At 43.4% G+C, this 27611-nt stretch overlaps 3 protein-coding genes across 6 annotated transcripts in view; all 3 read left to right on the forward strand.

Annotated features, from left to right (window-relative positions):
- LOC143956257 (uncharacterized) overlaps positions 1-27611 on the forward strand; it is a 167414-nt gene that overhangs the window by 7482 nt on the left and 132321 nt on the right. The gene's annotated exons all lie outside the window — the stretch shown is intronic.
- On the forward strand, positions 3605-12512 carry LOC143956206 (uncharacterized). Of its 2 annotated transcripts, XM_077466372.1 has the most exons (5): positions 3605-3909; positions 7383-7527; positions 7714-7854; positions 7941-8064; positions 9364-12512. In XM_077466372.1, exons 2-5 carry the CDS (start codon positions 7444-7446, stop codon positions 11211-11213), a joined length of 2199 nt encoding a protein of 732 aa, XP_077322498.1. In that variant the 5' UTR covers positions 3605-3909; positions 7383-7443; the 3' UTR covers positions 11214-12512. The 2 variants fall into 2 exon arrangements, with proteins under 2 accessions (XP_077322498.1, XP_077322497.1); XM_077466371.1 differs by having other exon boundaries at positions 3605-7527.
- Positions 27247-27611, forward strand: part of LOC143956229 (uncharacterized) — a 146715-nt gene continuing 146350 nt past the window's right edge. Inside the window, exon 1 of the mRNA XM_077466405.1 lies at positions 27247-27327. The gene's annotated coding sequence lies outside the window, so the exon portion shown is untranslated. The remainder of the gene's footprint in view (positions 27328-27611) is intronic.

Consider the following 27611-nt stretch of genomic DNA (forward strand, 5'->3'; position numbering starts at 1 on the left):
CAGATCTGCAACACTTAGCTTGTGGCTCGGGGAAGACCTTTCAACGTTCAATATGGCTAACGTGTTTCGGGTGGAAACCCCTCTTCCTCAGACACTTGAAAAAGAGGGGTTATCCCTCGAAACACTACAGCAGCTTCTTTATTATCTGATAAGCCTGTTGACACTATGAGATTGTGAGTATATTACTTTCTTTTATTTTACTAATCAAGTGTATAATGAAGGTAATGCGCTAGGCTAGTGTGCCCCTTGTCTATTGTCTTATAGTGTAGAAGGATAGAAAAACCTTGTTTTTCTCTGCTGGAGTTACAAATCTTGTCCCTCCTCCAGCCTGTGATTGGACAGTGCAAAGCAGCAGATTGATGAGCTCATCTCTCTGCTCTCTCCTCCTATGAGTGTGTTCATTGAGAGCATATAATCACTACAATATGGCTAACGTGTTTCGGGGACCAACCCCTCTTCCTCAGAGATCTGAAGAAGAGGGGTTACGCCCTCGAAACGTGATAGTGGCATCTTGATTATCTGATATGCTTGTTGACACTATGCGTTTGTGAGTATATTATTTATTTTATTTTACTAATAAAGTGTAAAATGAAGGTAATGCGCTAGGCTGGTGCGCCCTCTGTCTGTTTTCTTATAGTGCTGCATGTCAAGGGCCACCTACAGTCCAAAGAGGACGGAAAGGCATCACAGCGCCAGAGCACAGGTTGTAGGAGAGGAAAACTTACCAAGATCTAAGCACCACATTTGAGCGCCAGAGGTTGCTTTTATTGTTTTCTCCTGCTCTGTTAGACAGGGCTGTGCTGTGTGACAGAGCTGTGTAAATCCCAGGACTGGCTGGACAAAAATATACATCCTTTGGCAGGTAAAACGGCTCCCTTATATGTTTTTTTAATCTGTGTATTCAGCTGTTTGCCTGGAGCTGAGCTTTAATATCCGCCTGGAGTTCTGGTTTGAACCTATGAACCCTAAGCGAACAAAAATGTATTTGCTAAGGCATTGTGTGTAAATAAATGAATAAAATTCTTTGTTGCCTATAAGCACTGCCGCTCTACATATATACACTTCAGCGATAGCTGCGTGGCACTTCTCGGGGCAGGGTTGCCAACTTCCCAAAAGTCAAATTTACTGACACAAAATTGTTTCAAACAATTTTTTTACTGACAGTTCACAAAGTTAACCAAAATTACCACTTGCCATGCAAATATCAATACTTAAGCTACAAACGTGTAGCTAGTGCGGTATAACAAAAGGCAAGAAACGTATTTCTCCTTTTACATATTTACATATTTTTTCCGATACAGTTCCCCGCATGCGACTCACGTGTAAGGTAAAATCTACGGGCTTGGAAATAGATGGAAAACTGGCTAAAAGACCGAATTGATGAATATGGGTTTTATGAATATCCATACAATAAAAAAAGAAAGAAAGAATGTAGCTGCGCTAACAGTGATTATCCCCCGTAAGCGGGAACTTCAATCAATGTGTACATTTTCCCAATAATTCGACAATAGTGAAGGTGAAGAAATCAATTGTTAAAATAATAAATAAATGATTTCCAATAAATTGAAATTGATCAATAAATTGATGTGAATAACAATAATTCATATAAATATTCCTAATGATAAATATAAATAATAAGTGTATATATAAAAATATAAATAAAAGTAAATATCGCCCCGTTCGCTCAGATCCTACGTGACTGCGTCAGCACGTCCTAGCCACCCGACGCGCGTTTCGTCACACGACGACGTCGTCTGGGATACAATACATTATGAAAATATTATGAAAGAAAAATTATTATTGAAAAAACATAAACCAATATATGTGACATTGTTCAAATAATTATGTCCTTCAATATAATAACAATACCATGTAACGTTGGTTAATATGATTACTCTGGCAATATAAGAGACCACGTGTTTCTTTTGTGAATAAGCCCTCTCTTGTTGCTCAAGTCTGGAAACCCAAAAATGTGGTGAGCTCATGTGAAATATGGGTCTCCAAAGCCTCACATACAGGATCGGATTTGTGCCTGGATTTTGTCTTGTATACAAATGGCAAGGAACTGTCGGCCAACAAACACGAACGTTGTGACGTACTACGTGGTTTTTCAGCTCTTTAGCGACACCCTTTGGGCTCCTTCTGCTAATTTTGTGTTAGTAGAAGAAGTTTGGTCATAACGAATGACCTGAAATACGAATGAAACTAAAACAAACTAATTATTCGGCAGCGCACATGTCTACTGCAGAGTGCAGTGTAAGGGGGAACCCTGCGGACTCTGATGTAAAGGAGAGCTCTGTGGAGTATGATGTTAGGGGGAAATCTCTGGATTATGATGTCAAGGGAATCTCTGTGGACTCTTGTGTAATGGTGACCAGAGACCCCATTAAATACTTTAGAGTTCCCCTTTACATCACAGTCTGCAGAGGATGCTGTAAGGGAGAACCCTGCGGACTCTGATGTAAAGAGGAGCTCTGTGGACTGTGATGTGAAGGGGAAGCTCTGTGGACTCTTTTGTAAGGGGGGTGGGGGAGCTCTGGTGACCCCCTTTACATCAGAGTTTCCATATACACCAGAGTCCGCAGCATTCCCCCTTACATCAGAGTCCTCAGAGTTTTCCTTTACATCACAGTCTGCAGAGTATACTGTAAGGGGGAACCCTGCAGACTCTGATGTAAAGGGGAGCTCTGTGGAGTATGATGTAAGGGGAACTCTCTGGATTGTGATGTCAAGGAAAACTATGGACTCTTGTGTAATGGGGGGGGGGTCTGGTGACCAGAGACCCCATTAAATACTTTAGCATTCCCCTTTACATTACAGTCTACAGAGTATACTGTAAGGGGAAACCCTGCAGACTGATGTAAAGAGGAGCTCTGTGGACTGTGATGTGAAGGGGAAGCTCTGTGGACTCTTGTGTAAGGGGGGTGGGGGGAGCTCTGGTGACCCTCTTTACATCAGAGTTTCCCTTTACACCAGAGTCTGCAGCATTCCCCTTTACATCAGAGTCCCCAGAGTCCCCCATTACATCACAGTCTGCAGGGTATACTGTAAGGGGGGAACCCTCCAGACTTTGATGTAAAGGGGGAGCCCTGCGGACTGTAATGTGAAGGGAAGCTCTGTGGACTCTAGTCTAAGGGGGGTGGGGGAGCTCTGGTGACCCCCTTTACATCAGAGTTTCCCTTTACACCAGAGTGCGCAGCATTCCTCCTTACATCAAAGTTCTCCTTTACATCAGGATTCCGTACTCTGCATACTGTGATGTAAAGGGGAACTCTGATGTAAGGGGGTCTTTGATCACCAGAGCCCGCCTCCCCATTACACAAGAGCCCACAGCGTCCCCCCTTAAATCAGAGTCTTACAGTGCATGGGGGAACTCTGTGGATCCTGATGTAAAGAAGAATCCTGATGTAAAGGGCGGTGCTGCGGACCGTGATGTAAAGAGAAATGCTGCGGACTCTGGTGTAAAGGGGAACTCTGATATAAGGGGGTCTCTGGTCACCAGAGCCCCACCCCTTACATCAGAGCTTTCAGAGTTCCCCCTTACCTTAGGGTCCCCATCAGAATTCACCCTCTTATATCAAGGTGCCCTAATAATGGAGAAGGTTGAGTATTTCCCTATTAGTAGTGCTCCATTACATTGTGGATTACACCTGCAATTCTCACTCGTGGACACCAGGTGGCGCGCAAGTCTTCACTAAAAATCTTATAGAAGAAAAGCGTGCAGTTCACAACGCCAGCCGCTAGATAGCAGCGTTGAGCAAGAACTAATATCAGTGGAACGCACGGAAGAATCCTACAGGGAGCTGGAACGCACAACCTGGAAATCTGGCACAAAAAAAGGGAAGCATTTCTGGAAGATGGGGGCGGGCCCTAGCCTCAGAATTGGAAGACTGTATCAGGTTCATGGAGGTAAGATGATTATTTATGTTGAGTCTTGTATAGATTGGAATTGCTATGTATAATCATTGCCCTTTAGTGTAATTCTCAATCAATATATCACCCTTGTATGCAGAATAATGCAGAACCTGATTTTTTTGGGAAATTTTTATTTCACTGAGATATCCTGAAAGAAAAAATGTTGATTTCCTGGCATCAATCCAAGGCCGCATGCATGTGGAAATAGTCCCGCCTACTACCAATCTACCGGGCTGGTGAGACAACAGGTCGGCCTCTATTCTTTGTCCTCCAGAACTCACGGCCGATGTGAACGAGGGGAAAAAAATCCTTGACCTGCCACCTTTGGTGGCTGTCCATGTAGGTTCAGCCTCTCCTGTAGAGGAGACCCTCAACTTAGGCTCTAAATATTCCAATATGGTAGGGAACCCCTTCTGTGGATCCTTTGGCATGTCCAGTTTTGTGCTCCCCTATTGTGGCTCTGATAATTGTGCCGCCATTTTTTATTTCCATGTGTTTCTCCCTGGCCACGACCATGCTACATTCCAGCGGTCATTGTGGAATTGACATTGTTCCCGAAAATGATGTGGCTTCCAGAAGAAGTGCAATGCACAATTACCTCTCCGGTGTCTATCTTGGATTCGGGCAAGCTCTGTGGATTGGCTGTAGGGGAGGATGACAGGGGTAGGAGACCTCTAATTAAATGTCTAAGATGGCATCCACCACCAGTTTTTGAACACGGGTATGCACTGATGAGGAGCAGTTGATGGTGGTGGACCAAAGCCAAGAGCCAAGTCCCTCAGGCAGGTTCTACCACTTGAGTCACTGCAAGAGCTACAAAGTATGAGATACGTGGGACTTCCAAATATTCAACCAATTAGCACTCTGCACTGTCTGCAGCTTATATCCCAGCCTTCCAGAATGTACAGGCAGACAATCCAAAGAGTATCCAGCGTGTTTGGGGGGGTCCTAATATGCCCCCTTCATCAGGGCTTGTTTGAAGAAATATATTTGGGTTAGCAGTGAACTGGAACTTTAATACTATTGTGTCAAGTGTCCGACATACAATCCGATGGATAATCCGGCAGACTTTCTACCGAACGGACTTGGACACACACAGACGCACAGAAAGTCCGGCGTTTGCTAGCGCGATGACGTACAGCACGTATGACGGGACTAGAAAAAGGAAGTTCAATAGCCAGTAGCCACTAACTTCCTTTTTTCGTACTTGCTTCTGATCATGCGTCATTCTTAGTCCGCCATACTAGCATACTGACGAACGTATTGTCCGCTGAAACCCAAGTGCGACGGGAAGATTGGAGTGCAAAAATACTTTCTTAGTCCACCGGACTTCACACTGGAAAAGTCAGCTGAAGCCCACACACGATCGAATTGTCCGCTGAAATGCGTTTCGGTGGACTAAGTACGCTGGACAATCTGATCATGTGTACACAGCATAAGATAACCTTTTCCACTGATATAGTGGCTGCTCTATCCAGGAAATTCTCAGCATCACCAAGCAGTTTTTGATCCAGGAGGTGTTACAGTTGGTCAGCAGAGCTTGGTGGATGCCAAAAATTTACCCCTTGACTTCCCCAGTCAGTCACAAGACAATGAGATTTTTTCAAGAGCTCCTGGGGCAGAGGGGTTTGATGCCCTGGTTCAGCTGGGGCATGCCTTTCCACTGCTCTACCATGGAGCCCACATCTTCATTGTTCACCCAAATGTGTAACCTCTGGCTCTGAAGGCATGGAGATTGAGAAGAAGAGGCTGGAAGCCCAAGTCTGCACTCTCCATGTGATCAACAACCAACTAAAGGGAAAGTTGACATTTATCATCTCATCGGGGCTGGGTTCTTGGCATTTACCACTGAAAAGGGGGTTTCACCTACTTCACCAGTGACTGTACAGTTACTGGGCTTTTTACAGTCAGAAGTTGCCTTCACCCTGAGCCTTAGGTCTATCAAAGTTTCAATTCATTTGCCACTTACCGGTCAAAGATAGACTTTCAGTCTTCTTGTATGTCAGTTTTTTAAAGCAATATTGAAGACCTGGACTCCTTCTAAAAACCTATTTCCTCAGTGGGACCTGTCAAGAGTTCTTAAGGTGTCAATCTTTATCCCCACTGAAGGAAGTGGCACCCTGGAAGCTGACCTTAAAAATGTCTTTCCTAGTAGCAATCACCTTGACCAGAGGAGTATCTGTACTCCATGCATGGGGTGTGTGCCGCCATACAGAAACTGTTTACTGGATTGAGTAGTCCTATGTCCTATTGTATGTTTTGTGCCCAACATCCCCTTCTTTTGACATCCTGATCAAGTATGGACCAGTGTTAATTCTGATGCCAAATTTTGATTTAATTTTAGTCAGCCTTTAGACTAAAATGCTATTTTAGGTTTAGTCGTAACTTAGTCATCTGAATTGTTTTAGTTTTAATTGTATGTTAGTTGACTAAAATAGTGTTAATTTCATCTACAAAAATATTTTGAACAGAATTGGTTAAACACTGGCGTGGACCCTCTGTCCCCTTGGGACCAGCCAGGCACAGCAGCAATGATCTTAATGTCTCCAGGTCTTTGAAGGCATACTTGCTGGATATGGCATTTTTCAGAGGATTGGAAAGAATGTTCCTAATTTCCTTCTGTAGCCAACAAGAGGAAGGAAACATCTGCTCCTACAATAACATCATGGTTTGTCAAGCTTCTATGGAGGGCCTCTAAGGTGGCTAGGCTGGTACCACAAAAAGTTAGTGCTGCATACCAACAAGCCAAAACTCAATGTCTTGGGCAGTCGATGAAAACCATTTGTGGATCAGCCAACTGGTCTTCTGATGACACCATCCTGCAACATCACCAGATAGATCCACCAATTCTTACTATGGCAAATTTTGCCAGGAAAGCTATAGCGCCATCTCTGTCCTTATAAAAAAATGTGCCTAAGCATACCCTACTTTAGCCTCTCTCAACCTTTTCAACACAGAGGAACCTCTGAAATAACTTTCTGGTCTCAGGGAACCCCTGCTAATATTTACTATAACTGCATCTCATGATACATTAGTGTTCTGGTCAGTGGGAAAAATGATTACACTTGTGGTCATTGGGAAGAATTCCCACCTTACAGATGGCTAAAAAGATCAATGTTGTCAATGGTTGAGAAACCTTGCCCAACTTGTACCTATTGGTTATTGGTTTTCCACAGGTATGATGCCATTTTAGCAACAGGAAGATTTAAAATTCGATCATACCTACACCGTAATTTTTCCTTTCCTGGGGTCAATCCATGGAAGCATACTGGACCCACCCAGTTCATTTGTAGCATTTTATAGGAAATGGGCTGTCGTGTGAGCTTAAACTCAAATCTATACACTGGTCCTGTGGGTTGGTGGTGGACAGGGCTACTTCCACATATATACTGCTATGAATTGGTACCACTATAGGAAAGGTACAGGGTAATTATGATTAAATTTCCCATTTTCTTTGAATGCTTGAGTTGACAGGAGCAGTATCCATAATCTCAGAGACGCACTGAGTGTAGCTGCGCTGACTGATCTATGAAAATGGAGATGGACCAGAATGACGTGACTGGGAAAATATTAAACCTTACATTAGAGGTCGTCTACCTGCTGACTGGAGAGGTGAGGAGGATTCTGGGTAGTCCCATGACATCATGCTTATCTCATTTAATAAAACACAGACCTGACTGGAGAGGTGAGGAGGATTCTGGGTGGTCACATGACATCACTTATATCTCTATTAATAAAACACAGACCTGACCGGAGAGGTGAGGACTTGACTTTTTCGAACTTTTGCCTTTTATTTAGGTTTATGTACCTGAAACAAACACCAGGGAACTTGTTAGGATGAGGAACGTCCAGAACCTAATTACGGAGAAAACTGTAAAGAACACCAGCGTCAAGATCCTAGAAGTCATCCAGAAGATGATGGATCTGCTGACAGGAGAGGTGAGCGGTGCCGGGAATTCTGGGACATTATCCAGTAACAGACAAGGGATGTGTCTGGATGGTGACTGTATCATTGTGTGTGTCAGGTTCCTATAAGGTGTCAGGATGTCACTGTCTATTTCTCCATGGAGGAGTGGGAGTATTTAGAAGGACACAAGGATCTCTACAAGGACACCATGATGGAGAATCAGCCACCCCTCACATCACCGGGTATGCTCTAATATATTCTCATTATCACCTATATGTGGATAAATGGAACATAAACTCTAGCTGGTATTTGTCATAATGGATCAGGTCATCTGTATGTGGAGTTGGTGGCATCAACATCACCTTCTTCTGAGATCCCACCAACTTTCCATGAAGCTTTCTAATCAATACACAGTTGAGTAATTATTTGTTATTCATTTATAGTCTCATCCTTTACTTGGAACCACAAAAGCTTACAACAGTCAGTCAGCCTAGATAAGTGGTGGTCAACATACAAGAGATAGGGGCCTGTAGACCAGGACATCACTAAAGGGCCAGACATAATAATCAGCAAATGTATTGCTACAGAAGACTGTGGACATACTGCAGGTTATGGTCAGAGAGTACTGACTTGTTACACGAGACTACTGGTGATTGTTGCTATTACCATCCCTTTAGAAATCAATACTTTTACACCTGGGGTGTCAAACTCAATTTCATTGTGGGCCGTATCAACATTATGGTTGCCCTCAAAAGGCTGGCTGTATCTGTAAGACTAGATGCCCAAAAGCCCCCCCACCATCCGAAGTCAAAAGTCCCCCACCCTCCCTTACATCAGAGTGCATCCCCTTACCTTGGCCTGCCGCTGGGAAGAAGCTGGGGGTGAAGCTGGGAAGCATAAAGGGGAGGGTCTGGAGGAGGACAAGAGGAGGACTGGAGTCAGCTGCCAGAGTCTGCTGAATGCTGAAACGAGGGGGGGGGGGGGGGGTGCTGCAGCTGCACAAAGAGGCACAGGACCTGTAAGAGGATTTCTGTCCTCCTCTCTGCTACCAACTAATGAGACGGGGGGGGGGGGGGGGGGGGGTTCGGAAACGAGCCTATTTGTGGCTGCATGGAGAAGTGCAGGATCTAGAGGAGGTGTTATGTCCTCCTCTCTATTGTCAACTGCTGAAACGGGGGGGGGGTCAGAAATGAGCCTCTCTGTGGCTGCATGGAGAATACCGAAGGATCTGGAGGAGGAGTTATGTCCTCTTCATAGCTGCTGACTGCTAAGACAAAGTGTGGGTGGAGATGAGGGAAGTGTCGCAGCTGCAGGAAAGATGCAAGGGCCAAAAAAATAGAAGGTCAGTGAAAGTACTGTCATTGTTCACATAGAGACACACCCACTTTCATTGACCTTCTATTGTCAAGCATGATCATTGAGCTGTAGATGTTTGAGCAATGAGCCGTTGAGTTACATTTATGAAAACAAGTACTAAAGTTTCGACCAATGAGCAGAAATTCTGAGCAGACCTGTAACTAAAACTTATTTCCATTTTACAGATTTGTCTGAAGGAGTCGAGAAGCTGAAGAACCACAGGGCTATAAATGAGGAGTTGGACTCTTTAGAAGATGGGAGTGTTAATACAAAGGAGGAAGGAGGTCTCCCAGGAGGATACTGTTGGTATCTACCATTGTCTCAAGATGGGAATGGTCCCAGGGCCGAGATACATACACTTTCTACTCTCATTAAGGAGGAGTCAGCCAAAGATGAGCTTGAAAAAGAGAAAATGTCTTTTCATTCTAAGGGGGGACTATTTTTAGAAGATGACGATCCATCGAAACAAAAAATAACGATTGATTCCCAAGCCATGGATGGAGGTGTAAAGGATGGAAATGGAGACTTCTGTAAAATGTGCGGGAATGGAACTAAAGGAATCGTTCAAACTGCCTGTCAATTGTCCCAAAATAGGGACATCTCCGAAACAGAGAGACTTGCGCCATTTAGTCCCATTAAGGAAGAGTTGGACTTGGCCGCAGTTGAAATTGACTATTTATCTTTTCCTGGACATTCTGGGGAACACAAAACGCAAATTGACTCCCAAGCCAAAGACAGGAGCGTACAGAAAGGAACAGGAAGCTCCTATATAATGTGCGGGGATGGGACTAAAAGAATTATTCAAGCAGCCTGTCCATCATCTCAAAATAGGAACATCCCCATTACGGAGAGACTTGCTCCATTTACTCACTTTAAGGAGGAGTCAGTTAAGATTGACCATTTTTCTTTTCCGATTAAAAATAAATTATTTTCAGAAGTTGGACTACTTCAGGAACACAAACCACAGACTGACTCCCAGGCCAAAGACAGGAGCATACAGAAAGGAACAGGAAGCTCCTATAAAGTGTGCAGGAAAGGTATTGAAAGAATTAATCAAGGTGCCTGTCCATCGTCTCAAAATAGGAATGTCCCCGGGACAGAAAGACTTGCACAATTTACTCACGTTAAGGAGGAGTCCGTTGGGTTTGACCAATTTTCTTTACCTATTAAAAAGAAATTATTTTTGGAAGTTGGACTTCCTCAGGAACCCAAACCTCAGATTGACTCCCAGGCCGAAGACAGGAGCGTACAGAAAGGAAGCTCCTCTAAAATGTGCAGAAATGGGACTAAAAGTATAAGTCCACCGTCCTGTCCGTTCCAACCCCCGTCACAAAGCTTGGAGACGAAGACTTACAACTGTGACGGGTGTGAAAGCATCTTCACCAGCAGCTCCGAATTCTTCAAACACCGGATGATGTACAAAGGGCCCCATTCTCTGCCCTGCTCAGACTGCGGGAAGTTTTTCAGCAAGCAGAAGAACCTGATCAGGCATCAGCGCATCCACCGAAGCCTGAAACCGTACACCTGCCCCGAATGCGACAAGTCCTTTCAGCAAAAGTCCACGCTCGTGGTACACCTGCGCATTCACACTGGGGAAAAGCCGTTCCCGTGCCAGGACTGCGGGAAGTGTTTCGCCCAGAAGTCGTCGCTCGTGAAACACATGCAGTCTCACACCGGGGAGAAGCCGTTCTCCTGTTCAGAGTGCGGGAGGTCCTTCAGTCGGAAGTCGATGGTGATCAGCCACCAGCGGACTCACACAGGGGAGCGGCCTTACGCTTGTGCCGTGTGCGGGAAGTGTTTCTCCAGCAGCACAAACCGTCGCTCCCACCAGAGAATCCATTCGGGGGAGAAGCCCTATGCCTGTTCAGAGTGTGGGAAATCCTTTTCTCTGAAGTCATCCCTGACCAGCCACCAGCGTACACATACCGGAGAACGGCCTTACGTTTGTTCGGAGTGCGGGAAAGGCTTTACCCGCAGTTATCACCTTGTTCAGCACCAGAAACTTCACTCCTCAGAGACTCCCAAAACCAGTTAAGAAACTCTAGGAAATGCACTTATCAGATGATACTGGGTTATACGCTTATCTTTCAATGGATGATGTCTGCTCACTGCATACACTCCGTCAGATGATCCTGGGTTATACACTTGGCTTGCAATGGGTGTTGTCAGCTCTCTGCATGTAATCCATCTAGATGTTTGCTCGTCACAAGCAGAGAACAAAGATACACATTACATGCGTAATCTAGTACTAAAAGGTATTTATTATAGGTTTCCTTAAGATTGCACACTTACAATGTAATTCAAAATAAAAGAGCATGTAAAAACAATGTATCACAAGTCAATATTCCTGACTACCTCTCACCGCTCCAGCGGTGTTCCCGGGTAAGGAAAGCAGGAAAGCCGACGATGTAGGTTGCTAAGGGCCTGACCACTCCGCAGCCTGCATGGTCAGGCCCTCAGGATCATCTGACGGAGTGTATGCAGTGAGCAGACATCATCCATTGACAGATAAGCGTATAACCCAGTATCATCTGGTAAGTGCATTTCCTAGGGAGATTGTGACACGTGCAGTGTGGAGTAGGTGATTGTTTTGAATTACTATCTGCAACGTTTTTTCTGTTATGGACAATCCTACATTTAAATCTGCCTCATTTTATATATAAAGTGGACTTCATAGTTATTTAACTATTTTAATGAACTTTTAACAAACCCTAAAACGTTTGGATTATTTTAGCGCTGCTAATGTAATGGTATTTGTTGCTGTGACATATTTCTGCTTTAGTGTTTTATTATTATAGTAGCTGCTCTTGTTATTTTAAAGTAACACACTTTCCATGAGCACTGAGGGAGACCTTCAGAGGCCGGGCGCGACCTTATGACGTCACCAGCCTCAGCAGATTTAAACACTGCTGTTTCCTCACCTGGGAAGCCAAGATCTTTTTTTTTTTTTTCAGCCTTTCCAGCCTAGAGGCGTGATGCAGGGACTTACTCACCCCAGATCTCGCTGTAAAGAAGACCTGTCATGCCCTATTCCTATGACAAGGGATGTTTACATTAATAGGAATAAAAGTAATAAAAAAAATAAAGGGAAAGTGTCAAAATACAAAAAATAAAAGTAAAATAAATAATAACAAAAAAAACTTTAAGGGAACGTTTTAAAATAAAAAATAGAAAAGGGGGGTGACTTGTGCGCTATTCAAAATGTTGAATAAATATAATTAAAAGTGTAATAAATAAGTATATAGCCGCTGAACTCCTATATTGTCACCGGCACCAGTAAAAATAATAACAATCAAGTGAAGCATTGCTATATATATATATACTCATAAAAATCTAATATTAAGGTGCATTCTCTATATGATCAAAGAAAATATCATAATAACATAAATGCATATATTAAAAAAGGTGCATAAATGAAATATGAATATTGATACTTTGCACTTTAGATATGTTATTATATTTTCTTTGATCATATAGAGAATGCACTTTAATATTTTATTTTTATGCGTATATACAGTGCTGTGAAAAGGTATTTGCCCCCTTCCTGATTTAAAAAATGTTTTTTTTGCATATTTCTCACACTTAAATGATTCAGATCATCAAACTAATTTTAATAGTACACAAAGATAACCTGAGTAAATCCAAGATGCAGTTTTTAAATTATTATTTAATTTATTAAGGGAAAAAGGCTATTCAAACCTGCCTGACCCTATGTGAAAAAGTAATTGCCCCCTCCCATGCCGAATCATGAATGAACTGTGATTAACCACAATTTTTTGGAAAGCTGAGTTAAATTTCACTTGCCACACCCAGGCCTGATTACTGCCAGACCTGTTGAATCAAAAAATTACTTAAATGGAAGCAGCTGTCTGAGCACAAAAAGTAACACATCATGCCGTCATCTAAAAAAATTCAAGAACAGATGAGAAACAAAGTAATTGACATGTATCATTCTGGAAAGGATTACAAAGCCATTTCTAAGGCTTTGGGATGCTGGCGAATCACAATGAGAGCCATTATCCACAAATGGAGAAAACTTGGAACAGTGGTGAACCTTACAAGGTGTGGCCGGCCAGCCAAAATGACTCCAAGAGCACAACGACGACTCATCCAGGAGGTCATAAAAGAACCCAGAACAATATCTAAAGAACTGCAGGCCTCACTTGCCTCAGGTAAGATCAGGGTTCAGGATTCAACTATAAGAAAGAGACTGGGCAAAAATGGCATCCATGGGAGAGTTCCAAGGCCAAAGCCACTGCTGACCAAAAAGAACACAAAGGCTCATCTCACATTTACCAAAAAACATCTTGATTATCCCCAAGACTTTTAGGCAAATATTGTGTGGACTGATGAGACAAAAATTTTACTTTTTGGTAGGTGTGTGTCCCGTTACATCTGGCATAAAACGAATAGAGCATTTCATAACAAGAACATCATACCAACTTTGGGATGCCGGCGAACCATGGTGAGAGCCATTATCCACAAATGGAGAAAGCTTGGAACAGTGTTGAACCTTACAAGGAGTGGCCGGCCAACCAAAATGACTCCAATAGCACAACGACGACTCATCCAGGAGGTCATAAAAGAACCCAGAACAACATCTAAAGAACTGCAGGCCTCACTTGCCTCAGGTAAGATCAGGGTTCAGGATTCAACTATAAGAAAAAGACTGGGCAAAAATGGCATCCATGGGAGAGTTCCAAGGCCAAAGCCACTGCTGACAAAAAAAACCCACAAAGGCTCATCTCACATTTACCAAAAAACATCTTGATTATCCCCAAGACTTTTAGGCAAATATTCTGTGGACTGATGAGACAAAAAAATTACTTTTTGGAAGGTGTGCGCCCCGTTACATCTGGCATAAAACAAATACAGCATTTCATAACAAGAACATCATACCAACAGTCAGACATGGTGGTGGTAGTGTGATGGTCTGGGGCTGCTTTGCAGCTTCAGGACCTGGACAACTTACCATAATTGATGGAACCATGAATTCTGAGCTCTACCAGAAAACCCTAAAGGAGAATGTCCAGCCATCAGTTCATGACCTCAAGCTCAAGTGCACTTGGGTTATGCAGCAGGACAATGATCCGAAACACAACAGCAAGTCCACCTCCAAATGTTTCCAACAAAGCAAAATGTAGGTTTTGGAGTGGCCTAGTCAGTGATGCCCAGACTTAAATCTAATTGAGATGCTGTATCATGACCTTAAACAGGCCGTTCATTATGGAAAACCCTCCAATGTCTCTGAATTAAAACAATTCTGCAAAGAAGAGTGGGCCAAAATTGCTCCACAGCAATGTGAAAGACTCATTGCCAGTTATCGCAAACACTTGATTGCAGTTGTTGCCGCCAAGGGTGGCACAACCACTTATTAGGTTTAGGGGGCAATTACTTTTTCACATCAAGCCAGGCAGGTTTGGACACCTTTTTTGCCTTAATAAATGAAACCATCATTTAAAAACTGCATTTTGTATTTACTCAGGTTATCTATGTGTAATAATTAAATTTTTTGATGATCTGTGTCATTTAAGTGTAACAAATATGCATAAAAAATCAGAAAGGAGGCAAATACTTTTTCACAGCACTGTACATACAGCGCTGCTTCACTTGATTGTTATTAAAATAAAAGTAAAATAATAATAAAATAATAATAATTTAAAGTGCCCTCGTCCCCGCACGCAGAAGAGAACGCAAACGTACGTCGCACTCGCATATGTCAAAAGGTGTTCAAACCACACATGTGAGGTATCACTGCGATCGTTAGAGCGAGAGCAAAAATTCTAGCACTGGACTTCCTTTGTAACACTAAACAGGTAACCTGTAAAAAAATTTAAGCGTTCCCTATGGAGATTTTTAAGTACTGAAGTTTGGCACCATTCCAAGAGTGTGCACAATTTTAAAGCGTGACATGTTAGGTATCTATTTACTCTGCGTAAAATCATCTTTCATATTATGAAAAAAAAAATCGGGCTACGTTTAGTGTTTTTTTTAAATTCGTGAAATAGTTTAAAAAAAAAAAACACATTTTGAAAAATTGCTGTGACATAAAAAGTTAAAACTACCATAATTTTATTCCCTAGGGTCTCTGCTAAAAAATAATTTATATATATATATATATATATATATATATATATATATATATATATATATAAATGTTTGGGGGTTCTGGGCAATTTTCTAGCAAAAAAAATATGATTTTTACATGTAGGAGAGGATTGCCAGGATAGGCATGGTATAGAAGGTGTTAATATCTACCCCATGTTCACCTCTCCTTCACCTCTCCTTCACAAATAAAACAGGAATCTAAAATAAACCCTACAAACCCTGCTTCCTAAATACAAAGCATAAAGGGTATCACTAGTCAGAGGGCTTAGAGGAGAGACCAGCCAAGGTAACTAGATTGTAGGGATTCTTGCCAGTAATAAGTCATTGGTGTAATATTGTACTGTAAAAAAAAAAAAAAAAAAAAAAAAAAACCTTTGTTGACTAAAGTTCTCCATCCAAAAAGATTGGGAAGGTCCAAATAAAAAAAACAAAAAAAAAAAACAACAAATAATAAAATGTAGAATTTTCATACATCAATAAAAAGTTTGAAGAAAAAAAGTGCAGATTTCTTTGTGTTTTAAAACGGAAAATTTATATCAAATACTTACCGTAATTTTCCTTTCCTGATGGACTCCATGGCAGCCTACGTATGGGTTAATCCCGCCTCTCATACCTCATAGGACCCCACTCCCATAAATCTTTGCTTCTGAACAGAGACTGTGTTCCGTAACTTAGCCTACTCCAGCAAATGGGAGGGAACTCCTGCTGCCATGGAGTCCATCAGGAAAGGAAAATTACGGTAAGTATTTGATATAAATTTTCAGTTTTCCTGACAGACTCCATGGCAGCCTACGTATGGGAAATAACTAGCCATACACACCCGGGTGGGAAATTGCTGGTTAACAGAAAAAAAGGTTTAATTGGCACCGTCAACAGATAAGACATGCAAACCAAAATTAACCGAGGATAAAGAAGCCGGCTCAACACAATAATGTGTCATAAAGGTATTAATTGATGACCATGAGGCCGCTTTACAGATCACTTCTGGAGAAAAATGACGAGCAGCCGCCCATGATGTTGAAACGCTCCTGGTAGAATGAGCTGTCACCGCCTCTGGAGGAGCCAAACCCTTAGCTTTATAAGCCCCTTGAATAGCCTGAACAATCCAAGCTGCGATGGTTCTTGAAGAAGCACGCAATCCCTTATTCTTTCCATGGAAGTAAACAAAGAGATGGTCAGAAGTCCGAAAGGGAGCTGTGGTTTCTAAGTATTGTTTTAGAACTTCTCCAACATCTAAAGGATGAATGTTAGAATCTTCGGAAGTCCGAAAAGTAGGAAGAACAATCTCCTGGTTCTCATGAAATACAGATGTGACCTTAGGATTTGACCCTAACATGGGAACCAAGACCACACGATTCCGGAAAGAACGTCAGAAAGGGTTCTTTGCAACCCAGAGAGCTGATCTCGGAGACCCTCTTGGCCGATGTTATGGCCATCAGGAAGGCAGCTTTGAGAGAAAGAGCCTTGATAGATGATTGAACCATATGCTCAGGCCTTTCCTCTGAAAAGAAATCCAGGACAAAAGGAAGATCCCACTTGGAGAATCTTGTTTTTTTCTGGGGTCTGAGTCTTATTGCTCCCTTGAAAAACTGTCTGATAAGACGGTGTTTGGCCCAGGAGACGCCAGTAAATGCCGAAATTGCCGAAATTTGAACTCGTAAGGAACTCACTGATAGTGATAGGTCTAGTTCTGTCTGTAGGAAACCCAAAATGTCTTGAATCTTCAGATCACTACAGGAACTGCCAGCGGAAGAAATATAGACAGCAAACTTCGCCCAGATTCTTTGATAGACCTTATTAGTACCTGGCCATCTAGCGTCCAGTAGAGTAGCGATAGCAGTACTTGGACACCCTAATGCTTCCAACCTTCCCCTTTCAAGAACCAGGCCATCAGATGAAGATGGGACGGGCTTGGGTGAAGAGATGTTCCCTGTAGCAGGAGATCTGCCCTGGAAGGGAGAGGAACTGGATTCCGAAAACTCAGATGCATTAGGAGCGGAAACCACGGCCTGTTGGGCCAAAATGGAGCAACTGTCACCACCTTGACTTTCTCCCACCTGAGTCTTGAAAGGAATCGCAGGATGACCGGAACTGGGGGAAAGGCATAAGCTGTGCGAAACCTCCATTGATCCATCAGTGAATCCATACAGAAGGCCTCGGGACAACGACACCTCGTATAATATTTCTCCAGCTTGAAATTGCACGGGGAGGCAAACAGGTCCACTTCTGGCAGGATCCCCAGAGACAGAATCCATGTGAATATCTCGGGATGGAGAGACCACTCGTTGTTGTCCAGGGAGAACCTTGAGAGGAAGTCCGCCTGGACATTCTGAATTCCGGGGAGGTAAACCGCCATCAGATTTGCCAAGTTCATCCGAGCCCAAGACATGATCGGGCTTACTTCCTTCAACAGAGAGAGACTGCGGGTGCCTCCTTGTCTCTTGATATAAGATACTGCTGTCGTGTTGTCCAGCCTTAGGAGAACCGAGGTCGAAATCAGGTGAGAAAAAGCTTGAAGAGCACGGAGAGCAGCACGAAGCTCTACAACATTCGAAACTACGTCTCGGGCTGGAAATTCCCATACTCCTTGGGCTATTTCTGACAGACACAGGGCGCCCCAGCCCCTGTTGCTGGCATCCGTCGTTACCGTGATCCAAGAGACGGGAGCTATGGAATGGCAATTGAGGAGGTTCTTTCGTTGGAGCCACCAGAAGAGACTCTCCCGCATGAAGTGGGTTATCCTGACCAGATGGTCTCGAGACCCCTGGTCCCATTGTAGAAGAAAACCCTTCTGAAAGGGACACATCCTCCATTGTGCCCACTTTATCATGGGGGCTGTGGATACCATAGTGCCAATTATCTTGAGGCACTGCGAGGCTCTGAGAAGAGGAGAATGCAATGCAAGCTGAATCCTGTCTCGGATCACTGGAATTTTCTCCACCGGCAGGGAAATGGTACTTTTTACCATGTTGAACTGGGCTCCGAGAAAAATCAGAGACTGAGTTGGATCCAAATGACTTTTTTTTCCACGTTCAACAGCCAACCGAATTCCGTGAGTGTAGAGATGACTTGAGTTCGATGTAACAGCAGCTGTTCTCTGTCTTGGGAAAGCAACAGTAGATCGTCTAGGTAATGGTGTAATCGTATACCTTTGATCCTGATTAGTGCTACTACAGCCAGTAAGAGCTTCGAAAACACTCGAGGCGATGTTGTAAGCCCGAACGGGAGACATACAAATTGAAGATGTAATTGGCCCACTGCGAACCGAAGGTACTTCTGAAACTCTTTTGCGATCGGAACATGGAAATAAGCATCCTTCGTGTCTATGGAAATCAACCAGTCGTCTGGTTGTATTGACTGACGTATTGTTAGTAATGTCTCCATCTTGAATTTTTCCTTCTTGATGAAGGAGTTCAGATGCGTTAAGTCGATGACTGGTCTCCAGGAGCCATTCTTTTTGAGGACCATAAAAAGGGGGGAGTAGACCCCTTGAAATCTCTCCTTGGTTGGGACTGGAATGGCAGCACCTTGGGCCAACAGGGAGTCTGTGTAAGACAGGAGTACCTTTCTTTTTTCTTCCACGAGTGGTAGGATTGTAGGAACAAACTGATAAATGGGCAGACTGTTGAACACCCAAGAATGACCTGAGGAGACCGTCTTGACAGTCCAATAGTCTTGAATCGAGGCTGCCCAGACGTGCCGGAAATGGAGTAGCCGAGCCCGTATTTGCTCTGTCTGGACAGGCCCCATATCAAAAGGACTTAGAAGCCTCTCGACCCCCTGATGTAGTTGACTTAGAGGATTTTTGGCCTGAAGACTGAGTTCTTCTCCAGTTCTTCCTAAATTCCCGACCAGGTCTGTAACGACGAGCATCTCTAACACGCTCCTGTTCTTGTCTAGGCTGAACTTTCCTCTGATTCAAGAGGCGACGATCCTGGGGTAAGAACCCTGATTTACCTCCAGTAGCACGGGTAATGGCAGAATCAAGCTTATTCCCGAAGAGGGAGGGCCCCTCAAAGGGAATCTTACACCATGCCTGCTTAGAGGCAGGATCTGCAACCCAGGGACGAAGCCACAAAGCGCGCTTCGCAGTAACTGAGGAGAGCATGACATGTGCCACTAGGCGGATAATATCAAGGGATGCTTCTCCCAAAAAGACTGATGCTAGCTTCAGTTCATGTACTGGTGAACTCCGGATAAGTTCTTCCGAAACGCTTCCCAAAGCCGCACCAACATCATCTGTCCAAGACTCCATGGCTTTAGACAATGCTGCAAGAGCCAGAGCTGGCTTACAGGCCATGCCTGCAGTGATATAAATACGCTTTAGGTCAGTGTCAATCTTCCTCTCTAAACCATCCTTGAACGAAACGGTATCTTCAAGAGGGAGTGTAGCATGCCTGACCAGACGCATTAGTGTCACATCAATAAGAGGGGCTGAATCCAGATATTTAACGTCTTCACTTTTAAATGGGTACATTTTGGCAATCTTGGAAATCAAGGAGTTCTTCCTCTCCACTTTTCCCCATTCGTCTGAAATAATCTCCCCAAGCTCACCCATGAAGGGAAAATTCGGGCGATCCTTCTTAAGGTGTTTAAAGTACTTCCTCTGTTTAGAGGGTGCTTCAACTGGCTCTTCCCATTTTAGAGCATCCTTGACCGCTCTGACTAACTGCGGGACAAGAGAAAAATCGAAACCTGCAGTCGATTCATCAATCTCACTGTCTGAAGACTCACTTGGAGAGACACTGTGTCTGGAGGGACCCGGAATTACAGGGTCTGCGTCTACATCGACTAGAGCTGTAACAGAGGGAGGATTAAACATTCGATCAGACTCTGCTTTGTTCAGAGACTCTTGAACCACCTTCCTGACCAATGCTTCCACTTGCTGGTCTCCGGCTCTTCTTTCCTTCATAGCTCTGGAATAACAAGACTCACAGAGAGATTTACCCTCTGGAACGTGAGTTTTACAACCCCAGCAGGCTTTCTCTGAGCGGCTGGAACGGTGGGTTGAATGACGACCAGATCCAGATCTTGACCTATCTTCATGGTGTCTGGAGGGTGATCTAGAGCGTCTAGAACTTGACGTAGAATGACGATGTTGTAACCTAGACTGGTCAGTATCTTTGCGTGCCGACAAATGACGTTCAGACCTAGAAGGGCTAAATAGAGAAGAAAAAAGACTACAGCAAGAAAAACAAAAGTAATTAGCCAAAATAAAACGAGCAGAAGGAAATAATATTCCTACCTGCAGCGTAAGGGTTGGCCACTGGGGGGCGATGATACATCCATAATGAAAAAGTCTGTATGCTGGAGAGATTCAAAAACACCATAAGCATCCAACAGGAATCAAATAGTAGAGCTTACTGGCGAACAGAACATACCTCCAAGCAAGACACACAGCACACCGGGAAGCCGCCGTTCTCCCGCAGAGCAATCCCAACCATAGCTGTTTCTGACAGCTATTTATCCGGTCAGCGGAGTTCGCGCGCATGCGCGATCACCACCGTCTTCCGAAAACTGCACATGTTCGGACCAAGCCTCAATCCGAACTGCGCAGAACGAATGGAAGAGGCGGCGGACTGGAACGCAGATGCGCTCCAGCCGCCATACATACCAGGAAATGCAAAAAAAAGGAGATGACAAACCACACACAAAAACAGGCTTCCATAATGATAAATGATTAAATCAATACGATACCGCCACGGCACGATCCCGATCCATCCTGACTGGGGGTACTCCACCCACTGCACGAACGGGACATCAAAACAGAGGCCTCCTGCTAATAGCAAAGGATGTATGGTCAAATTGCCGCTTGCCTGCCAATGGCAGGTTAGTAAGCTCTTCATGGCATCGCATATAACGTCTCCACCCGGCTAATAGCTGGGACTGCTGGAATCCATAACCACCATCAGGATCCTCGTGCAAACAGGACTGGACCGGAACTCTTCATAAGGTAAGCAAACACCTTGGTCCTAGGAGGAGAACAAAAAAGGAACACAGTCTCTGTACAGAAGCAAAGATTTATGGGAGTGGGGTCCTATGAGGTATGAGAGGCGGGATTAACCCATACGTAGGCTGCCATGGAGTCTGTCAGGAAATTACTTTTATGTGAATGTTACTTGTCTCTGCCTCTTGCTTCTCTATTACACACAGTGCCTGATGTCTCTATACACACTCCAAACCTCATCCTTTCTTATTACACACAGTAGACATGAGCCCTGCCGAAAAATCCATTGGATTTAATTTCATTCGTTTTTTTTTTTTTTTTCATTTTTCGAGTCATCCGTTATGATCGCAATTTGTAAATTCAAAAATTTGAAAAATACAAAAATAAGAAAGAAAATCCAAAAAATTCAAAAGAATAACGAACTAACTAACTAATAATAACTATTAAATTCTAGGTATTGTAATTTCCTTTCAAATTTGGCTGTTAGTGAACGGAACAAATACGAATTTATCCGAAGTTACGAATTATCCGAAACAACAAATGCTGCATCGAAATAAATGGAACGGAATACTGAAGTAATAATAAATAATAAAAAATAAATAAAACGTTTTTATTATTATTATTATTGTTATTTATTATTATTAATTCGTTACGTTCCATTCATTTAGATAAGGCATTCTTTATTTCGGATCATTCGTAACTTCGGATAAATTTGTTTGTTACGTTCACTAACAGTCAATATGGAAAGGATATTACAATAATTATAATTTAATAGTTAGTAAAACTTAAGTTATTATTAGTTAGTTATTATTTCAGAGTTTATAAATTTATGAATTTTCGAATATTCAAATTTACAAATATTCCAAAAAATTTGTTAAATGGGTTTTTGTTCATTCGGATATTTACGAATTAACAAATTTGTCCAAATACAATGAAAAAACTATTTGGAACAGAACGAATTGCACAGTGCCTAATCCATCTATATCGTGACAGTGCCTCATATCTCTATGCTTATGCAGCACCTTACACATCTTCAGTGTATATATATATATATATATATATATATATATATATATATATATATATACACACAGTATTTCACAAAAGTGAGTATACCTCTCACAATTTTGTAAATATTTTATTCTATCTTTTCATGTGACAACACTGAAGAAATGACACTTTGTTACAATGTAAAGTAGTGAGTGTACAGCTTGTATAACAGTGTAAATTTGCTTTCACCTCAAAATAACTCAACACACAGCCATTAATGTCTAAACCGCTGGCAAGAAAAGTGAGTACACCCCTAAGTGAAAATGTCCAAATTGGCCCCGATTAGCCATTTTCCCTCCCTGGTGTGATGTGGCTCGTTATTGTTACAAGGTCTCAGGTGTGAATAAGGAGCAGGTGTGTTAAATTTGGTTTTATCGCTCTCACTCTCTCATACTGGTCACTGGACGTTCAACATGGCACCTCGTGGCAAAGAACTCTCTGAGGATCTGAAAAAAAGAATTGTTGCTCTACATAAAGATGGCCTAGGCTATAAGAAGATTGCCAAGACCCTGAAACTGATCTGCAGCACGGTGGCCAAGACCATACAGCGGTTTGTCAGGACAGGTTCCACTCAGAACAGGCCTCACCATGGTCGACCAAAGAAGTTGAGGTCACGTGCTCAGCGTCATATCCAGAGGTTGTCTTTGGGAAATAGACGTATGAGTGCTGCCAGCATTGCTGCAGAAATTGAAGGGGTGAGGGGGCAACCTGTCAGTGCTCAGACCATACGCCGCACACTGCATAAAATTGGTCTGCATGGCTGCCATCCCAGAAGGAAGCCTCTTCTAAAGATGATGCACAAGAAAGCCTTCAAACAGTTTGCTGAAGACAAGCAGACTGAGCACATGGATTACTGGAACCATGTCCTGTGGTCTGATGACACCAAGATAAACTTATTTGGTTCAGATGGTGACAAGCGTGTGTGGCGGCAACCAGGTGAGGAGTACAAAGACAAGTGTGTCTTGTCTACAGTCAAGCATGGTGGTGGGAGTGTCATGGTCTGGGGCTGCATGAGTGCTGCCGGCACTGGGGAGTTACAGTTCATTGAGGGAACCATGAATGCCAACATGTACTGTGACATACTGAAGCAGAGCATGATCCCCTCCCTTCAGAGACTGGGCTGCAGGGCAGTATTCCAACATGATAAAGACCCAAAACACACCTCCAAGATGACCACTGCTTTGGTAAAGAAGCTGAGGGTAAAGGTGATGTACTGGCCAAGCATGTCTCCAGACCTAAACCCTATTGAGCATCTGTGGGGCATCCTGAAGGTGGATGAGCGCAAGGTCTCTAACATCCCCCAGCTCCGTGATGTCATCATGGAGGAGTGGAAGAGGACTGCAGTGGCAACCTGTGAAGCTCTGGTGACCTCCATGCCCAAGAGGGTTAAGGCAGTGCTGGAAAATAATGGTGGCCACACAAAATATTGACACTTTGGACATTTTCACTTAGGGGTGTACTCACTTTTGTTGCCAGCGGTTTAGACATTAATGGCTGTGTGTTGAGTTATTTTGAGGGGACAGCAAATTTACAGTTATACAAGCTGTACACTCACTACTTTACATTGTAGACAAGTGTCATCTCTTCAGTGTTGTCACATGAAAAGATAGAATAAAATATTTTACAAAAATGTGAGGGGTGTACTCACTTTTGTGAGATACTGAATATATGGCCTGTCACCTCTTTTGTATACATGGTTTGACAGATACAGTGCCTGATGCCTCTGTGTATGGAGGTATCAGGCACTGTATCTGTCATACCATGTGTGTAGTAAGGCAGTAAAGCATTGCAGACTCGAGATGTGTGAAGAATTGCATGTAGTAGAAGCATGATGCACTGCGTGTACTACAGAGTAGGGATGAGCTTCGTGTTCGAGTCGAACATACGTTCGACTCGAACATCGGCTGTTCGCCCGTTCGGCGAATTCCGAACGTTATGGGCCGTTCGCACCAAATTCGTGTGTGTCGCTCACAGCCCACAATGCACTGCGATGGCGCAGTGCATTGCTGGCTCATGATTGGCCAAGCATGCACTGTGACCCAGCATGCTTGGCCAATCATAGCGCCGGCAGCGAGGAGAGCCATGATTGGCCACAGGCAGGCGGCGGCCTTGTGTAGTGTGTTGGCATCTGTAGCAGTTAATGGGTGTTCTGTGTACCTTCAATACAGTACACACCGATCGTTATTAGCCGATTTTTCGTTCTTGCTCTTCTGTAGTGGTTGTTGTCTGTGTGCCCTGACCGCAGTATACACCGCTATATTCACCTATATATCTAGCGATATATCTATCTTTTATAATAGAGCTGTCAGTCAGTGTTAGGAGATTGTGCGTGCTGTCTGCGTGCCCTGAACGCAGTATACACCGCTATATCCACCTATATAGCTAACTATCTTGCTCGTTTTAAATAGAGCTCTCAGTCAGTGTTAGGAGATTGTGCATGCTGTGTGCGTGCTCTGAAAAAGATGGACGGCACAACAAATTATACAGGGGTGATAACCCTTCCCTATGTTTTCCAAAAAGCTTAAAAATAGTTTTTTTGACTGGAGCTACACTTTAAAAATGTACCAGTTGAAAATTACAAACAGATTCAACTTAACACAACAAACCTAAACAGTCCCTGTCTTGTTTGCACCGCCTGTATACTGCTGTTCTGAGTATATAGGGCCTGGGGGCCACACGCATTTCCTTTTTTTAATATGGGTACGGGGTTCCCCTTAATATGCGTACAAGACCCAAAGGGGCTGGTAATGGGCAGGGAGGGCTACCCATGCCATGTTTCTCAATGATTTTCAACCATATTGCAGGAACCAGATATAACATTAAAACCGCAAGCAGTTTTAAATGGTGTTATTTCCGTTTAATGTCATTTTGTGCAGGGACTGTTCTAAACACGGGAAACACATGGCACTTCACAGGCATACTACAGACACCCCCCAGGCACCATATTTAAAGGAATATTTCACTTTTTTTTTTCATTTTAATCATCATTAAAATCAGTGCTCCCGCCAAAACGGACATTTTTAAAAGTTTTTTTTGCAGTGACCCATGTCCCCTGGGGCAGGAGCCAGGTCCCCAAACCCTTTTTAGGACAGCATCTTGCATATTAGCCGTTAAAATTAACACTATTAATTTCGAACGTTCGAGTCCCATAGACTTCAATGGGGTTCTAACGTTCGTACGAATTTGGGGTCCGTTTGAAAGTTCTGGTGCGAACCGAACCGGGGGGTGTTCGGCTCATCCCTATTACAGAGGTATAGAAAAGAGATGACAGGCCATATAGTACCCCATTCTTCATTATTACACCCAGTACATAATCTCTCTCTCTCTCTCTCTCTCTCTCTCTCTCTCTATATATATATATATATATATATATATATATATATATATATTTATATTTACTGTATACTATACAGATAGATAGATACATTTCCAAGGGTAAATCTATCATGCATGGAGCTGCCCTTACAGAGTGGACAATTCTCAAATATCTGCCAGAATGTGCCAACTTTCCTCTTGTCCTCTCCATCTAAGCTCCGTGGTTCCAAACCCATTGATCACACCAGTGCTTGGACTCTTGAACAGTGGTCTCCAAACTGTGGCCCTTTGCTTACCTTTATCCGGCCCTTGGGGTACTGTACCCACCACTGCTATGAGGGACTACTCCTCTTACTGACACCAAAGATGAGGCACCATTCCTTCTAATGACATCAGCAATGAGGAAATTACTTTCACTGACACTAACAATGGAGCATTATTCCTTCCACTGACACCAATGAAGGAACATTAATTCCTTCCTCTGACACCACTGATGGGGCATAATTCATCCCACTGCTATAAACAATTGTGCACTTTTTTTCCACTGACAACAACGATGGGGCACCATTCCTTGTACTGACACCAACAAGGGAGTATTATTCCCTCCATTGACACCAATGATAGGGCATCTTCCATTGACACCAATGATGGGACATCTTCCATTGACACCAACTATGGGGCATCTTCCATTGACACCAATGATTGGGCATCTTCCATTGGCACCAACGGTGGGGCATCTTCCTTTGACACCAATGATGGGACATCTTCCATTGACAGCAACGATGGGGCATCTTCCATTGACACCAACGACGGGGCATCTTCCATTGACACCAACGATGGGGCATCTTCTTTTGACACCAACGATGGGGCATGTTCCTTTGACACCAATGATGGGGCATCTTCCATTGACACCAATGATGGGGCATCTTCCATTGACCCCAATGAGGGGGCATCTTCCATTGACACCAACGATGGAGCTTCTTCCTTTGACAGCAACGATGGGGCATCTTCCATTGACACCAACGATGGGGCATCTTCCATTGACACAAATGATGGTGCATCTTCCATTGACACTAACAATGGGGCATCTTCCATTGACACCAACGATGGGGCATCTTCCATTTAGACCAAGGATGGGGCATCTTCCATTGATACTAACGATGGGGCATCTTCCATTGACACCAATGACGAGGCATCTTCCATTGACACCAACGATAGGACACTTTTCCTCCCATCAATATAAATGATTGGGCACTATTCCATCCACTGAAAACAACAATGGGATACTGCCCACGGACACCAGGGCATTTTCTCCTCCCACTGGAAACAGTCTGGCCCCCCCTAAGGTCTGAAGGACAATAAACTGGCCCTTGGTTTAGAAAGTTTGGAGACCCCTGCTCTAGAATGTGTTCAGTTTAGGATAGACATAACTGACGGGAAAACTCTAAATATCGCCCTATCAGAGCTCTTATTCCGCAGTGTGGACTACCATCTGTAGTTCCTACAAATAGACACAAGGTGGCGTGTGTGCACTCATTAGAAAAACACAGTGCAGTTTGCAAACTCCATCACCAGATGGCAGTGCTGAGCAGAGGCTGTTGGAAAGCACAGCGAGGAAGTGGGAGAGACAGGATGTGAGGTGGAACGCGAAAAAGGAGATTTAAAAAAAAAAAAAAAAACAGGAAGTGCTGGGCTCTCTTTCAGAGATGGGTGACTGCTGATTTATCTGGTAAGTTGTACTTTATTTATGTGTTTTATGTTGCATAGTCTGCTTTGTTTTTTGTACAATAAACAACATCCAGTTGGATAAGACGTTTTATGTTTTTTTATTGAGTTTTTTTTCCTCGGTCACATGTAGAGTTGCCACCTCATCCCTTTAAACCTGAACACATATGAATTACACGGGTTCTGAGGCTGATTTAATGCAGATGAGGCATCAAGTGAGTTTAATTACCACCTTAATCAGCCCCAGAACCTGTGTAATCAATATGTGTTCGGATTTAAAGGAATGGC

The sequence above is a fragment of the Lithobates pipiens genome, unplaced genomic scaffold (genome assembly GCF_037356315.1).
Source record: "Lithobates pipiens isolate NorthernLeopardFrog02 unplaced genomic scaffold, aLitPip1_a1.2 Scaffold_35, whole genome shotgun sequence".
Lineage (NCBI taxonomy): Eukaryota > Metazoa > Chordata > Amphibia > Anura > Ranidae > Lithobates > Lithobates pipiens.

Coding starts and splice junctions, on each gene's coding strand:
- LOC143956206 (XM_077466371.1), top strand. CDS start 7,444: ATGAAAATGGAGATGGACCAGAATGACGTGACTGGGAAAATATTAAAC. Junction 7,855..7,940: donor TGGATCTGCTGACAGGAGAG/GTGAGCGGTGCC, acceptor TGTGTGTGTCAG/GTTCCTATAAGGTGTCAGGA. Junction 8,065..9,363: donor GCCACCCCTCACATCACCGG/GTATGCTCTAAT, acceptor TCCATTTTACAG/ATTTGTCTGAAGGAGTCGAG.